Source organism: Aplidium turbinatum, chromosome 7 (genome assembly GCF_918807975.1).
Source record: "Aplidium turbinatum chromosome 7, kaAplTurb1.1, whole genome shotgun sequence".
Classification (NCBI taxonomy): Eukaryota; Metazoa; Chordata; class Ascidiacea; order Aplousobranchia; family Polyclinidae; genus Aplidium; species Aplidium turbinatum.
This window is the reverse complement of record NC_137478.1, coordinates 29,049,380-29,065,317: the sequence shown is the minus strand read 5'-3', so window position 1 is coordinate 29,065,317 and position 15,938 is coordinate 29,049,380. Positions and strand designations below refer to the sequence as shown.

Sequence of the window (15,938 nt, the reverse complement as noted above, 5' to 3'; positions counted from 1 at the left end):
GGTTAAATCTTTCCTCCTGCTATTGCTTAAAAGAGATTGATTCAACAATATTCGGTTTAAAATATTTGACATCATTAAATTTATCTTCAAACAAACTCAAAGTCATACCACCTGAGCTGGCTCAAATGGAATCATTGAGCTCTTTGATTCTCATAAACAATGAAATTACTCGGTTTCCAATTTCTTTGTGTTGTTCTGAATCTAGATTGTGCAAAAATTTAAAAGTTCTTAATTTGATTAACAACAACCTCGTATATTTACCACCAAATTTTTGCAATTTGAAACAACTGACACATCTATCTCTTAGCAATAATGATCTCAAGGCATTGCCACGTCAGATTGGAGAGCTTACAAAGCTTCGCCAGTTTCTTGCTCCGAAAAACTGCTTGGAAGTTATACCAATATCTCTTCTAAATATTCCATCCTTGGAAGAATTGGATTTGTTTTTTAATTTGTTTGTTCCATTTAGGGCTCACTTTCAGTTTTCTACCCACCGTTTAACTCCGCTTTCACTTCAAGAAATTGCTGCAAGGGTCATACGAAAACAGCACATAGTTTACGAAACTTGTCTGCCTTGGCCATTGGTCAGATATTTGAACAATGGTGTGCAATGTGGATGTGGTATCTATTGTTTTGGTATGTTTGATTTTCTGCGGACGTTTTATGATTTGCGTAGATTTGTTAGAAACGCTGCAAGTATAGATCCGTCTGGAAACTACTCCACATACGTTGAAGTTCCGTTATGTTCACATAAGTGTATGTCATACCAACGTTATGTTGAAGATCTTATGCGGGATATGTTCGTTTGACATGATCACTTTGTCTATCAGATACCCATGTGCATTTGTGTATTTAAATACTGCAACTTGATGCCAGCTCAATATCTTCATCATCTTCCTTATTTCTGCATCTCAACTTTTTGTCATAATTTTGTGCTGAGACATGCAAAACATTCAAATGATTGCTAAGCAGTAAATAACTTATGTTGTCCAGGAGCCATGTTGGTTGGCTATAATAGATGAACAACAAGAGTGCGAAATGATTTTGATTATGCTTCTTTTAAATATTTCATTGGCATTAAATTGATACTGAGGTACCGTAAAAATTCTGTCAAAACCATGTAAAATATGTCAAATTGTTTGGGAGGCAACTCCCCTCCTAATCTTCTGTGCACACTTTTACTTCTTAGACAGACCTGAACTTTTATATAATTTTTTTTTATCTTTTTCAATGTTTTGCTTTGTTGGAACTTTGCGGTTCCCTGCCTTCAATTTTTTGTATATTGATTTGCTACTGTGTTTTAGAAACGTAAAATAAAATTTTGTTTGACTAGAATAAGCCAAGTCATTTTTCATCATGCTTTTATGTTAGGCCTACATGTAGGCTAAAATCAAAATTTTGGTGGCACACCGAATCGGCTTCATTTTCTAGTTCCTGCAGCTATGATGATAAATAATTTACTCACACCAGGGCTTCCGAGAGAAATCAGGAGGGGTCGGGAAACAATACGTAAAATGGGCCCCAACATTTTTTTATTCAGCAAAAATAAAAGCAACGAATTTGTATCATGCGCTGCATCATATGTTTTAAGCTAAACTTGGCCTACTTTCCTCAGCGTGAAATTGAATTCATTTTCCTGGTAGTTTTGCACACTTGTAGAGGCTTTTGACGCAGGGTCGGTTACCGAGATTGACAGAGTGAAGTTTCCAATTATTGAAGTGTTGTTGCCGCGAAATTATTCCATCCATTAGGTGCCGCTGATTGGAGAGCAGCCCTCAGAATGCGTTGCTCAAGCTCACACTCAGAGAGTCAGACTAGCGCAGCTTGATCTTGAAGCTTCTTCGTTCACGAAGTCACACTCGCTAATCAACAGAGCTATCGGGGCGGACATCTATTCATTAAGTATCTAACTATCTATTGAACAATTCTTTATCGCTATATGAATAGGTTAGTCGAGTGAACATTGTTTAGAACTGCAAACCACAAAATGCAGAAAAGCATAGATTTAAAACTGTAGCAAGCTCAAGTAGGCAGCTTGGATGAGACAGCGCTTCCTTTAGAACTTCCTATCTGGCCTGGTTATAATTAAAAATGACACAAGCTTAGCATACAGTCGATCAATTACTCCAAAAATGATATGACATCCGGACAACACTCTGATCTCCAACCAAATTTAAGCAATGACATCCATAAGCAGACTAGCCTATAGGCAAAACGGGTTTACTTCCCTTAAATTGAATCCTGCCTTGAATATTTTTAATCTTTCCAGACATGTTGGATCAATATGCCTGGCCAACGCAGTTTTTGAATTCAAGATTCAGTTGGTTAAGCAAAAATAGTAGGCTGCACGCTTACCCAAATGCAGCAGCACTAGGTTTCAAGTTAAAACAAGAGAAACCCTTTAATGATGCAGAAATCAGTGGACTTAATTCTTGAAGCAGTTTAACATCGCCTACCTTAATACAAGAATGCTTTGTTCTTGATGAGTAACATCTGAAGTACCGTAGCATTTACCATGATCGAAAAATACTTGGTGGAACTGCCTATTTCATTCAAAAATTTGTTTATTTTTTAAGTTGGTAGCCTACACTATTATTTTAGTGGCAAAAGTGGGCCCCCCTCAAACGTGAAAAAAACGAAAAACTACTCGTTTTTCCTTTACAATGTTATGCTAGGGGAGAAATTTGCCCGACTTCCCCCCTCTCAGAGCCCCTGACTCACACCTAACCTTCAACTGTCTTTCAGTGGTGTCACTGTCACTGTCTTTCAGTATAGTGTAGTGCATTGGAAGATATATAAGCCTACTCACCTATACGGATCATCAGAAGTTCTTATTCAAATAGAATCAAATAAATTCAAATAGATTCTATTTGAATAAGAAATTCTGATGATCCGTAGGCTATAGGTGAAACAGGCTGTTAAGGATTCAGATAATAATAACTATATTTGATTTAATTCGCTCTGATTTGCTTTTTTGCTTAGCATTGAGCACTTTTTGTAGTATTAATAGTTTTCATTGTTTTAAGCCTAATCACTGTAGCCTATATTAGGCTACCGTAGTCACTGTATTGGAAGACAGTGTTCAAGGTTAGGAGAGAGTGCTTGAATAGAAACTATCCTTTGTTTATTTTAAGTAGATAGGCAAAAACACATTGAAATTCCTGGAATGGGATATATTGAGACAGAAAATATGACATATGAAACAGAATTATAGCAAAAAACCAAACTTAGTGGATGAGTAGGCCTATTTCTCATTAGCCTACTGTACCGGTACATAGAAATATATAGGCCGATAGGCTACTATTAAATGTAAAATCTGATGTGGGGCTGCTCTAAGTTGTAGTCTGTCCAGATAAGTCAATCGGTTAAGTGGCTGACTTTGTGAATGAAGAAATCGCGATTAAAAAACGATGGTTCTCCTCTAAGGGTATGAACTTGAGAAACCCACTTTAAGTTCAAAGACTGCTGTCTATTTTGCAGCAGCTAGACTCAGTGGTTCCCAACCTTTTTGTTGTCACGGCCCCCTTTAGACAAATTATTAATTCTACGGACCCCTACCTAAATTTTGCCTGAAACTCAATTAACATACTATTGATTATTGCAAAGAAATTTATTTTCACACGAGTCAGTTCAATGACAGTACTATTGACTATTGTAATAATTATGGTAGGCTACTCAACTACTGTACGGTGTCATATTGCATTGCCGCTGTGACTCCTGCGGCAAATATCAGGTTAAACAGTTGCTCATATAAGAAAATGAATGGATTGTTCAAGAAATGTCAGCAGTATTTGAATATTAAGGTGACCCAAAGTGCCATGCCGAAACTTTTTCAAAGTAAGCAAATTTAATGAGATGGTTGTTGTTGCCTTTCCTGAACTAAACGACTGAACTGCGGTTGAGTTTTTGACAATGCAACACGCATGTCGTCTTCATTCTTCAACGTCCACTGTCCAGGCGATTTCTATGTTGTTTTTATTGTAACAATAGCTGAGAATCCTGCCTCGCAAAGGTAAGTGGTTATAAATGATAACAAAACAATAATCGATTGCTTTGCCAAGAATGGTAGGTTTGCAGTTGTGAGCACCAAAATTCTTCCACAGTTTTTAAATGAAACTCAATGGGTAATAACTCTTTTGATCTCAAATCAATTAGGCCATCTTTACTGAGATTGTCATCGCTGATGTTGTTCAAGTCAAAAATAAAAGGATTTCGAATCTATGTTTAAACTTCGTTCGGCAGGTATTCTAAATTAAAATAACGTTGAAATGAGATTTGCAGGGTTTCAAAGCGTGCGCAAAATTTTTCTCTCATAGAGATCAAAAGAGTAGGCTACATTCTCTTTGAGTTTTATCCATCAAGATAAGATCTTCTAACATTGGAAAGTTAGCGTAATTACCTGCTTCCAATCTGCGTTTCCAAACCGGCAACTTGGCTAAAAACGCTTTACAATTTTTCAGCTGCATGAATTATAATTGTCACACCTGGTCCTTGAATGCCACGATTAATATTGTTAATATGACCGAAAATATCGGCTAAGTAGGCTAGGCCATGCTGTATGGAAAACTTTTACTCTCGAACAATTTTGAGAGGGGACTTTCTTTTGCTTTCAAAAGAGTTGATACCTCATTTTTTAGCTGCTGCAGTTGTTTTAAAACTTCTAGATAACCAACGTAGCCTACCACAGAATGATACAAAAGTAGCCTACTTCGTAATCTGACCCTACTTCTTGACAGAGCGCTTTAAAAGTACAGTGGTTTACAGCTTTGCTTTTGATGAAACTAACGACTTTCATGCAATTCGTCAGAATTTCTTTGAGACTTGCTAGTAAAGTTTTTGCTGCTAATTCGTACCTGTGCAAGACGCAATGGGTAACAACCACGCGAGGAGCTTCGTTTTTTTACTAAAGCAGAAAATCCGGATTTGTTCCCGAGCATAGCTGGTGCTCCATCCGTGCATACCTAGAACAAAGTTTTTTTTTCCAAAATTCATCAAGGTAATCACGGACCCCCAAATGCTTTCTCACGGACCCCCAAGGGGTCCGCGAACCCCAGGTTGGGAACCACTGAGCTAGAGGATTAATTGATCTTAAGCCAACACTTCAACAGCAAAAGGAACGTTCACTCCGTCAAACTCGACCACTGTGCCTGCACTAGTGGTTCTAAGCCTCTACAATCATTCGTAACTGACATTAATAACAATCATTCGTAACTTTGCAAAAATCTTTCTCAATCCAGAAAAAATATTCACATAACAATAAAAAAATTGCAAATATCTAAAAAATCGACTCAAAAAACTTGTGTTAATTACAGTGGCGTAGCTAGGGAATGCTAGGGAATGTGCCGCCCGGTGCGGATTCAGATTTTGCCGCCCCTTCTAGAAAAAGCATGTGAAAATGAAAAGCGTTTTTTTATCAGATTATAATCAAAATCAAAAATTGTAGTCTGAAAGTGCCACCCCCCTCCGCGCCCCCCTAGCTACGCCACTGGTTAATCATAACACACACTGCTTTTTTATGTTTTGAAGCTTTTTTATTTATTTTTATCTGGTGTTCACTGAAAAAGTAAGTCAACCGTAAAGAATAAATTTATCATGATTTCAAAGGGCAAGCAAAGTGATTCCAGCAGAGATCAGTTCAGTTTCAGTTTGTTATTTGTTTTCGTTTTTGACTATCACAAAAAAAAAACAATATATGTCAAACATAACAGAGGTCTAGAAAAAGGTAGAAGCGACAAAACACAGACGTTATAACGTGGTTAATACGAATGATGCCAAAATACAAGTTTTTGTTTTCAACAGCTTTAAACTTTTCTCAAATTAGGGCAGAATTTCTTATCTGGCAACGCTATTTATAAGGCTATATACCAGCGCTTCCACTTTATTGTGGAATTTTCATCATGCTTGTGGACTGTAGTAAAAATGTGGTTATGAAAAATTTGTGGTAATAATGTGGTAATATGGAAATTTTGTGTGGAAATGTTGCCAAAATGTGGAAATTATAAATTTTGAAAATTTGACATAAAATATACTATCAATAAATAAGAGCATTTAAACTGTTGTCCTCCAAAATCGAACAGATATGCAAAAAACTACTTATAACAGCATGTGACTAGCATGTTCCGCTGTTTTCGGTTTGATTTTGGAATTCGTCCTGACTTTTGACTTTGAAGGTAGGGTGACCATGTGATCATATTCATAGTCAAGATGTCTTTCAGATTCTAGCTGCGGTGTCAAGTACAGTACTTTGCAGTGGCGTAGCCAGGGGGGTTGGGGGTTACAACCCCCCCTTTGGCACGCGTGTGACGTCATGATATTGAGAATGATGCTTTCAGTCTCTATGTCTCTAAAACAAATTTTGCCTAATTTTAAACGAAACTGCATTAAAAGAGCGAGTTTTGCAAATACTAATCATTCAAATACGGTATCTCAGCCAGGAAATAGCAACAAGAAAACATAGAGACTTAGCTTTATTACCGAAAAATGCCCAAGAAAACATGATCTTATTCTTTTGCTATGCCACCAGACAGCACCATTTTACAGGAATATTTATACCCATATTTTTGTTGAAAGAATGCACTAAATTTAAAGTAATTTTTCAAAATTTTCTAGAGAGGCCCCCCACCGCTGGGTGTCGCCTTTGGCAAAGAGGCCGGCGGGCGAAGCCCGGCGGCCGTCAAAACCCCCCCTTTCAAAATTCCTGGCTAAGCTACTGGTACTTTGCTTTCTTATTTCGGACGTTCTGTTAATAAACTGAGTATATAGTTGTTTTAGGCCTTATTTTACACTATATAGTGTGAATATAACCAAATAATAGCGTTGCCGGATAAGGAATTCTGTAGTAATTTGAGAAAGTTTAAAGCTGTTGAAAGGCAGTGGCTATTTGACCGGCTCCGGTCTTTGAATCTGAAACACTATTTGACCGGTCATGACGTCACTGCATAAGCGCTTTTTTCTTTTTCTCTTTCAAAGCAACAGACGAGATGCGCCGATATAAGTTCTAACTTCAACACGTATTCTTCAACTCAGTCCGTAGCGCGTGCGATACGTCTCCGGCTGCCAATCTAGAGGGGATGAGTTCGATACCATCCGGAAGCATTCTTTTTTTCATTTTTTTTTTATCTAAATTTTGATTGACCCGAAGCGCATTTATGTGGTCAATTTTTAATTTGAGTAGCCTACAGTCCAAGTTAGTTAATAGTTCTCAAGTATAGTTCTCAAGTTAGTTATATACAATACTTCTTTTAAAAGAAATGATAATGGTAAAACCATTTTTTAAAGAAGTATTGTATATAACTAACTTGAGAGAAAAATGTAGGATCGTTCGGCAACACACGTTCACTTATGACGATCGGAAAATTACCAAGAGAAATTCTCAAATTCCAGCAAATTAAAAAAACTCTAACAGTATTACTCACATTTGAAAAGACATAAAAAATGGGCTGTAGGCTACTCAAATTAAAAATTGACCACAAAAATGCGCTTCGGGTCAAAATTTAGATAAAAAAAAATGAAAAAAAAATAATGCTTCCGGATGGTATCGAACTCATTCCCTCTAAATTGGCAGCCGGAGACGTATCGCACGCGCCACGGACTGAGTTGGAGAATACGTGTTGTAGTTATACGTGTTATATCGGCGCTTTTCGTCTGTTGCTTTGAAAGAGAAAAAAAAAAGCGCTTATGTAGTGACGTCATGACCGGTCAAATAGTGTTTCAGATTCAAAGACCGGAGCCGGTCAAATAGCCACTGCCCTGTTGAAAACAAAAACTTGCATTTTAGAAAAATTCTTAGTTCTGGGTAAAGATCAAAACCCTAACCTTATTCCTAAGTCTTACCTTAAAACCCTTATATACTAACTTTAATCCTAACTCTGACCACACCTGATAGTAACTATGGCAACAAGTGGGTAAAAATAGCCACTGTGTTAATGTAAAGATCGGGTAAAAAACACAGTAAAAAATGTGGTAATCTGAGGACAAATGTGGTAATACAAGTGGTAATCTAGCTTTATAAAAGTGGAAGCACTGTATATACATTGTATAGTGTAACTATCTCCTCAATTAGCCATGTTCAGGCACATGTTGTAAATATAGCCACAGCCTTAAAAGAAATACTAAAGAATCATTCACTGGCTCAGCAAAAATATGGTCAAATCTAAACATTTGCAAAACTTGCTCACATGAAATAATAACTGAAAAATTACTCAACACAACGGTCAAGTATTTGAGAGGTAAAATTATATAATTAATTGTTCAGAAAAGAACTCAAGCAGATTATGTAAGATGGACAGAAGCACAATATGAGATAGTGGCACAGACAAAGCAAAAATACGAGATGCTCAAGATGTGACAATTCAATCAAAAACGGTTAAAAGATAGAAGGCTCCACCAGCAAATGAATGTAAAAAAATATGGCATGAAAAAATTGCTTGTATATGTTAATAGCAATTTGATTGGAACATAATTTTTAGGTTTATTTTAAAACATTATTGTTAAAGAATAGGCTAGGCAATATGTTTATTTAAGTAGTAGCCTATCTACTGTATCATATTATTCAATTGCCTAATGTCTTATTCTTTCAGATTTGATCTATCTTTAAGTAATAAAGCAAGCTATTGTTAAACACCATGAGACTAAAATGTCAGATTGAAGTTATAAATCGAAGTGTTGCATCTCAAGGGATTCGTGGTGGACATTGCAAATCAGTTCAATCAACCTTGTTTTTGGCAAAAAAGTCCGGTGATGTAGTTTTTTTAATATACTGCACTGCAAAAGACAGGGTTGGTGTAAAATACAAAGTCATCAACAATATTCAACAAATATTTGCCAAGTTTATTTCTGAAGGAAAAGCAACTATTCGCCTTAAAGAACCAGAAGTAGATTTGTGCATTAAAAAAGCAAATTCTGTTGATTTGAAATTAATTTTAAATGCACTAAAAGTAGGTAATAGTGGGAAATCATTGTCAGGTCATCCTGTGTTGTCGTCAATGGAACCAGCTAAGACAAAGCATGTCCAAGCACCACCAACAAAGTTAAAGATACTTGCTAGAAAAGATTATCCTGTGTCCTTTCCTACGACTGTAAAAGAGTTAGAGGTTTCCAACTGTCACTTAGCCCGGTTTGATTCAAGGATATTTGCTTTGAAAAACCTAACATCATTAAATTTATCCTTAAACAAAATCAAAGTCATACCAACTGAGCTGGCTCAAATGGAATCATTAAGCTCCTTGGTTCTCATTGGCAATGAAATTACTCAGTTTCCGAATTCGTTGTGTTGTTCTGAATCTAACTTGTGCAGAAACTTAAAGACGCTTGATTTGACTGATAATGAGCTGATACTTTTACCACCAAACTTTTACAACTTGAAAGAACTGACGCATTTGTTTCTTGGCAACAATGGTATCAAGGCGTTACCACGACAGATCGGGGAACTAAAAAAGCTTCGCCGGTTTTTTGCTCCAAAAAATTGCCTTAAAGTCCTACCATATTCTCTTTTAAAACTTCAATCCTTGGAGGAGGTAGACTTCTTTTTGAATCCATTTGTTCCATTCAGCTGTCAGCACTTATTTTATAGACATCGTCTATATTTCACTTCACTTCAAGAAATTGCTGCAAGAGTCATTCGAAAACATCACATACATTACGAAAATTGTCTATCATGGCCCTTAGTCAGATATTTGAACAGTGGTGTGCAATGTGAATGTGGTACTTATTGCTTTGGCATGTTTAATTTAATGTGGATGTATTATGATTTGCGTACATTTATTAGAAGCGTTGCAAGTATAGATACATCGGGAAACTGCTCCACATATGTTGAAGTTCCATCATGTTCATATGAGCACTCACCACACCAACGTAATTTGAAGCATTGAACACCCGTTTGGTAAGTTAATAATGACCACTTTATTAAATACCTATATTTGTTGTATTGTAAGATGCTGCAGTCTACCTCATTGACCCCTGTACATCTTTATCACCTTTTTATTACTGCGTAGCGTCAAGATTTTTTGTTATGAAACTATGTTGGAACATGCAATACAAATAATTGCAAAACAGTTAGAAGGCTGTTCAAGAGCTTAGCTGACAGAGAGCAGCAAGGTGGTGGAATGTTCCATTTCTTGACACTCACTTAGACTTTTTGAAGCCAATGCTGTATTTTTTACATTATTTATAAAGTCTAAGTCACAAAATTACAAATGCAACGTTTTAAAACCAATGCTTTATTTTTTGCAGTATAATAATGTTGCATTTGTAATTTTATTGTATGTTTTTAAAAAATAAATGTAAAATGAATTGATTTTTACATCTATATTATCCCTAGCTATTGGTACTGCTAAAATATCAAAATTCCTTATCACGATTACTGGTTTTGATTGACAGATGACTTCATACGCATCAGAGGACAAAATATCCTGAACTCACAATATCAACTTTAGTCTCAAAACTTGTGTATCACCATTACATAGATATCATGGAAATAATCAACTATGGAACGTTTTTTTTTTTTTGCTGAAATTTTCAACGTATTTCTTACTGAAATTTTACTTTCACCTTACATGGTGTATGTTTTTCATGCAATAGCATGTCCTCGTTTGTAAACTATTTGTCAAGGAATAATGTAATGGTGCTGAGCCAATGATGGCAAGTAGGGAAGTAACAATAATGTTTGCATGACAGTTATTTGTAATTACAATCATTTTACTTTGGATGTTTTTGTGTTGCTTTGACATTGCGGTTTGGTGTGTTATGTTTTTCAGCTCTTTGTAAAAATGTTCAACAGACTTGGTAAAGTTGATGGTTATAGTTATTATATAGATAATGACAGTGATGACGACTACATTTGTGGATCTGACAGGTAAAGACTATCCTTATGTTTCATCACTAATCCTTTAAATGATCAAGTTTTAAAATAATAACGCATGGGGTTGTTTTATGATTCTAATCAACTACATTTGCATAGTGCTGAAAATTTAATGTAGGCTATATAAGTGGCCTATCAATTTTATAATCAGATTGCAATTTTCCTCAGTTCTGATGAGGAAAATCATAAACTAGATGATGTAAATGCCTTTCTGGAAGGAACGCCGGATCAAAAACGACGTGCTCTGCAACGGTTTATGGGTAGGTACTAGATACAGCACTGAAAAATGACTCTAAATAGACTTAGTTAATTTGTTTTGTTCATTTATATGCATATTTTTGTTATATCCAGGCGTAGCCTACATCTATTACTTAAAAGTTCAAGATTAGGGGACAGATTTGCAACGAAGCTAATTTTTTGTCCATTTCTTCTTCAAGCATGCCATGAAATGTTTTGCAACCAGATGTCATCGCTCTTCTTGAATGGTAACCCAACATGCTTCCTGCAGCCAGGCAGGTGTTCTTACAGTTTGGTATACGCATAGTACTTATAAAAATAAGTTATAAATGTGATAAATAACAACAACTAGTATCAATATTTGGAGCTGGTATACAAGTCCCCCCCCCCCCCCCCCCCCCTGGTAACTTATGACAAAGAGGAATTGACCAAAACATGTGGATTGAAGTGTGTGAGCAGTAAAGCAAAGGTAAAGTAGTTTCACCCTATAGTATGTTTGGAGTCCTGTCTTTGTCATGAGTTACCAGGGGGGGGAGACTTGTGCAGTATACCAGCTCCCAATATTTAAATTGGCAATGCATTTTATTTTTCTTCCCAGGTGATGAAATATCTTCATCTGAGGATGAATTTGAAAAAACTATGAACCTGGAGTTAAATCAGGCGATGGAGAGACATGAAAAATCATGGATGCCACCTAATGAGGGTATGACTTATGTTAACCAAATTGCAAATTAATTATATCAAAACGCAAATAAAGTCAGGGTTTTACAACACTTTTTAAGTTTTGAAAGCATATAATTCTTTGTTGTAAAAAGTGTTTGAATTACTGTAATGTTTACAAGTCAATATAACTCTTCAAAACGCTTTATACCAATGAGATTTTGATAAGAATTAAAGTGTAATATACTGCAAGGCTTAAGTGACATTGCACGAACATATCTACAGTACAGGCTACAGCTACACTACACCCATATAGACTTACCGTACAGAATATAATTTAACGTTTACGAGTTGTCAATGGTGGTCAGTGAAGCTCACCACAACGTATTCTCATGGCTTGTGCATTTCAATGGCTTCGTTTTTGGTTTTGAAATTTTTTAACAACTTTTGAATGTTTTTTGTTCAAACTGAAGCTTTTTCATTTTTATGCAGACGAAAATAAAACAATTGGATCCAAGACAAAAGCGAATAGTTCAAAGCGCACCGACTCTTACGATGACGTCTATTTTGATTCTGACGAGGACGCAGAAGGTAGATAATCACATTAGTAAATTTCGATCCGGCTTGATAGCGGCTTTCCACGTACTCCTATTCTGAACATTGACCGCCACAAGGTTCCCCTTTCGGAGGTCGCTCCGCACATTATCGCATCACCTTTTGTTTAGTCGTCCACGTGGATTACGCTCTTCTACTTCATTCGATTGAATCTTCTTAACCCAGGAGTCCTCTTCCATTCATTGTACGTGGCCATACCAACGAAGTCTCCTCCACCGTACGACCTCTTCTACTTGGTGGATGTCAAGCCTTCTCAATTCTTCACTTGATACTCTGTCCGCCAGTCGCTTTGAGCATATCCACCTCACCATAGCGTTGTCATTATGGCTCAAACGCTTGATGTCCTCCGCAATGACTGGCCACGTCTCACTGGCATAAAGCATTACGCTTCTGAGCTGACACATATTATACATGTTGTACACATGTCCTCTAATCAGGAAGGGGATACTGCTGCTTGCCGAAATGGGAAGGAGCTCTCGAAAATTCTTCCATGCAGACCTGATTTTAGCTATGACAGCATCCCTACCTCCATCTGACTGACTTATCATATCGCCAAGATAGCAGAAGGCATTAACGCATTCATACTGGTCTAGTGGTCTTCACCCAATTTTAAGTACGTTATGGGATTTTCTAAAAGAGGAGTTTCGCCACACTTTTTTTATTAAGCGCCACACAAGCATAGGTGAAAATAAGATAAAGAAAAGATTTTGAATTGCTCTCGGGGTGTGCGCTTGAGCAACGCACGTTAAGGACTGCTCTCCATTCAGCGGCACCTAGCGAATGGAATAATTCCCCGGCAACAACACTTCAACAATCGGAAACTGCACTCTGTCAATCTCGGTGACCGGGCCTGTGTCAGTGACTCAAAGCCTCTACAAGTATGCGAAACTGGGTCTGCTACTATTCGGTGAGTCCGATTCGGTGAGTTCCTAACCTCTAACCCCTAATCCCTAACCCTAAAACGGCAATGATAATTAGCTACGGTACCCGATAATTTAAAAAAAAATATTGAAAAAATCACCTAATAGGGATCGGACTCACCGAATCAGACTCACCGAAACGGGCCATTCCGTGCGAAACTGCCAGGATTACGCTCTGCAAGAAGCTTTCCCAGTCCGAGGATAAAGATTCAATCAATCAATCAATGACGGCCCGAACTCCATGTCACGTCTTTGTATACCCGGCTTGTAAATCATTCCTTTTTGACATTGATTCAACGTAAAAGGACTGGCAATTAAAATATAAATCCAATCAATGAAAAGGGACGTTTGGCTGGTCGGGTGCAGAGTTGTATCTCTCTTCTTGATTGAGTTAATAAAGTTACAATGGCTTTGAATTTTCAGACCAGGAAAGTAAAGCAAAGAAAAAGAAAATGACCGATGATGAATTATTCTATGATCCGTGTGCTGATGATAGAGATCAAAAATGGGTGAACGAGCAAAAACGAAGGTATGATTAGTTGATTACTTTGCTTGCCCTTGATATACCTGCTTTCATCGCCTTACTATGGCTGACATAGAACAGATACAATTGTTAAATCAAATGTTTGCTCTTTAATCTGCATTTGAGAATGCAATTTATGCTGTAACCTCATTTTATTTTTGGGAGCTCGCTGGAAATATGACCTCTGTGGTTTATTTGGTATACAAACAAAATAGTATTTGAATGTTCAGTTTATTGTTGTATTTACCGTTATATAAAAACTTACGTTTTGACCTTGACAAATGCTAGCACCTAATGCTACTTCTTCACTCAGGGGTTCTTTAAGTGAAGATCCGAAGCAAGAAAAGTCATCCCAAGATGGCGGCACATCTAACAACGAGGTTGTGCTTACCTGCCCAGCATGCTTAACCACTCTATGCATGGATTGTCAAAGGTGAGAATGTTTAAATGGTTTGCTGATTGAAAGCGTTCTGTTTGAGTTGAAAGTTGATGGGATATGATGGACAGATCAGCACACTCGTTTTAGAAATATATTCCATGATTAAGTTATACGTTGTATTTTATTTTATATTCCATAGGTACCGTAATTTACTTTCTTTAAAAAAGTATAAAATTGGCTTCCTTGGCTTGACAAGGCAAGGAATTCATTGCAGGAATTTTGCTACCTTCTTACGCTGAAGTCTAACTGGTGTAATCTCATTTAGGCATGCGTTCTACAAAGGTCAGTACCGGGCTATGTTTGTGTTAAACTGTGAAGTACAAAATGATGAGATTCTACGCTATAAAGAACCTAAGAAGAAAAAGTTTAAAAGGCACAAGAAAAGAGAAGCGACCGAACAAGCCACCATAGCAGATGCTGGGTACGCACCGGTTGATAGCGCAGCAGCCACAAACTCAACCGAAGACACCTACCACCCTGTCAAGTGTGTTACTTGTAGCACAGAGGTAGCTGTGTTTGACAAAGAAGAAGTGTATCACTTTTTTAATGTTATTGCTGGCCCGGCGTGACTTAACTGCATCTAACATCCAACTCTATGTAAGAGTATGATATAAAGTTATAATGCGCTGCGTTTCACCGTATCAGTTGAGAGCTTGGTCCGATGTAGACTTGCTCCCTGTTGCTGTTGAAAGAACTTGTTGAGGTATCAGGCAGTTACCAGTATGGCCTGCAACTTTCATGTTGGTCGTTGCAGTGTGAGCAGAATTGAACAAACGATCTGGTGAAGGTTTATGGTTCGCATCCCGCAACGGAAATTTGTCGATGTCTTTTGTGATAGGCTGACCTTTGTTTGGCAATTTGTCGTGAATTGTAACGCTACATTTTGTACCAGTGGTTTATTCTTTGGAAGACGTTTAAAGATTATTCTACTTTCAAGTTTCCATGTGTTTATTTTGCGGTTGCTTTCAGTAATATTTTATGGTGCAAAATTCATTTGGTCGCGATTTTGCTGAGAAATAAAATCTGGAAACAAAAGTGAAATATTTCCAATGTGAGAACAATAATTAATCGAAGGTTCAAGACTCTTGCTTGATACCGTGCGTGCAGTATCAAAATATGGCTAACAGCTTTATATTTTACAGTAACAACAATTTTTCAAAGGTATGCGAACGTTGACAAAAGAGCAAAAAAATTAAAAGTATTGAGTTAAAAAACTTAAAAATGACCAAAATAATGCCTGTTTATAAGTCAGTAAGCAGTAAACAGGAAATAGCCAACTGCTGATCTATTTTGGCCATCAGTGGGTTTCAAAAATAGTAAAAATATTAATAAATTCAAGTTTTTATAGCAAAAAGTCTATACTGCTTCTTAGCCTACTCAATATTGGTTTTGTTCTAATTGCTCGACTACACATGCCAACCTTAACATAATGAGGACTATCAGTACCTACAAAGAAACAATGATTGTCTTCCTCGATTAAAAAAAGGTTCTTGATACTGTCTGTCACTAACGGCTTCTGAGGAATGTTGATCTATGGAATAGCAAACTACGTTGTTTCGTGTTATTTGAACGGCCTTAAACAATATGTTGCGATACTTCTACACAGCAACAAACAATTCATTGATTATGGTATCCCTCAAGGTTCAAAACTAGGTCCTAATTTGTTTTTATTATTTACAAACGACC

At 36.9% G+C, this 15,938-nt stretch overlaps 2 protein-coding genes across 2 annotated transcripts; both read left to right on the top strand.

The window, feature by feature from the left end:
• Positions 1-8,586: 8,586 nt before the first annotated feature.
• Positions 8,587-10,754, top strand: LOC145774162 (uncharacterized). Its single transcript, XM_082585333.1, has 2 exons — positions 8,587-9,880; positions 10,378-10,754. Exon 1 carries the CDS (start codon positions 8,625-8,627, stop codon positions 9,867-9,869), a length of 1,245 nt encoding a protein of 414 aa, XP_082441459.1. The 5' UTR covers positions 8,587-8,624; the 3' UTR covers positions 9,870-9,880; positions 10,378-10,754.
• On the top strand, positions 9,887-15,327 carry LOC145774163 (E2F-associated phosphoprotein-like). The gene is made up of 7 exons (XM_082585334.1): positions 9,887-10,852; positions 11,027-11,118; positions 11,694-11,798; positions 12,248-12,346; positions 13,714-13,819; positions 14,127-14,246; positions 14,518-15,327. Exons 1-7 carry the CDS (start codon positions 10,767-10,769, stop codon positions 14,819-14,821), a joined length of 912 nt encoding a protein of 303 aa, XP_082441460.1. The 5' UTR covers positions 9,887-10,766; the 3' UTR covers positions 14,822-15,327.
• The last annotated feature ends 611 nt before the right edge of the window (positions 15,328-15,938 follow it).